The 1,362-nt window shown below is 60.4% G+C and overlaps 1 protein-coding gene across 1 annotated transcript in view; it reads left to right on the forward strand.

The window, feature by feature from the left end:
- The first annotated feature begins 715 nt into the window (after positions 1-715).
- Ddx11 (DEAD/H (Asp-Glu-Ala-Asp/His) box helicase 11) overlaps positions 716-1,362 on the forward strand; it is a 10,292-nt gene continuing 9,645 nt past the window's right edge. The window contains exon 1 of the mRNA XM_013023612.1: positions 716-859. Within this exon, the coding sequence (XP_012879066.1) occupies positions 716-859 (144 nt within the window). The remainder of the gene's footprint in view (positions 860-1,362) is intronic.

The following is a 1,362-nucleotide window of genomic DNA, read 5'->3' on the forward strand; positions in this document are numbered from 1 at the left end:
ACAGGTGCAGCTGCTGGTGTAGATTCCCCCAGATTACCACACGTGCGTGCGTGTGTGTGCGTGCGTGCGCGTGCGTGTGCATCGTGTGTGTGCGCGTGCGTGTGCATCGTGTGTGTGTGCGCGCGTGCGCGCGTGCATCGTGTGTGTGTGCGTGTGTACGCGCGCGTGTGTGCGTGTGCATCGTGTGTGCGTGTGTGTGCGTGTGCATCGTGTGTGCGTGTGCATCGTGTGTGTGTGTGCGCGCGTGTGTGCGTGTGTACGCGCGCGTGTGTGCGTGTGTACGCGCGCGTGTGTGCGTGTGTGTGTGTGTGCGTGTGCACGCGCGCGCGTGGAGGAACAGAAATCCCACTCGGTCTCTGTTGCCATGTTGTGCGCCAGGTCCTGAGAGCCCGGCTTGTAGGAGGCGCCGTTGGCAGTCTTCGTTCCAAGGCTGGCAGCTGGTCTCCAGGGCCCCCAACGCTGAGGGTGGCGCCGGGCCGTGCGGGCTGCCGGGTGCGGTGGGCGCCTGGCCTCTGCTCATTGCCTTCCCCCGGTGCCGCAGCCAGCGTGGTGTGGCTCTTCCTCCCCGTGCTCATCCCTCACCTGGGCGCCCTGGTCTCTGCCCGACCCCGGGAGACGCTGCTGGGGTGCAGGGGGCGCTGCGCCCCGCCTCCGAGTGGCAGCCTTGTCCTGGCTGTGGGAGCACTAGCGGATTTCTCTCTCTGCCCCTAGGACCATGGCCAACCACACCCAGGAGGCCAGCGGCGTCCATTTCCCCTTTCCCTTCCCGCCCTATTCCATCCAGAAGGAGTTCATGGCAGAGCTGTACCGGGTTTTGAAGGCCGGCAAGATTGGGATATTCGAGAGTCCGACGGGCACGGTGAGCGTTCATTCTTGCAGTAGGGCTGCGATGTAATTTTTCTCTGTGTAGAATCTTAAAAAATATATTTTTAGGCCTGGGAAGGTGGCTCAGTGGTAGAGCGCTTGCCTGGCATGCATGAGGCCCTGGGTTTGATTCCTCAGCATCGCATACACAGAAAAGGCCGGAAGAGGTGCCGTGGCTCACTTGGTAGAGCGCCAGCTTTGAGCAGAAAGCTCAGGACAGTGCTGAGGCCCTGAGTGCAAACCCCAGACTGGCAAAAAAAAATTCTTAAAAAAAAAAAAGAATAGGGCTGGGCACCGGTGGCTCACGCCTGTCATCCTCGCTATTCAGGAGGCTGAGATCGGAGGATCATGGTTCAAGGCCAGCCCAGTTAGGAAAGTCCATGAAAGCTTTACCTCCAACAAAACCATCAGAAAACTGGAAGTGGCGCTGTGGCTCAAGTGGTAGAGCGCCAGCCTTGAGCTGAAGAGCTGAGGGACAGCGCCCAGGCCCAGAGTTCA

This window comes from Dipodomys ordii, unplaced genomic scaffold, assembly GCF_000151885.1.
Source record: "Dipodomys ordii isolate 6190 unplaced genomic scaffold, Dord_2.0 Scaffold69, whole genome shotgun sequence".
In the NCBI taxonomy this organism is placed as follows: Eukaryota; Metazoa; Chordata; class Mammalia; order Rodentia; family Heteromyidae; genus Dipodomys; species Dipodomys ordii.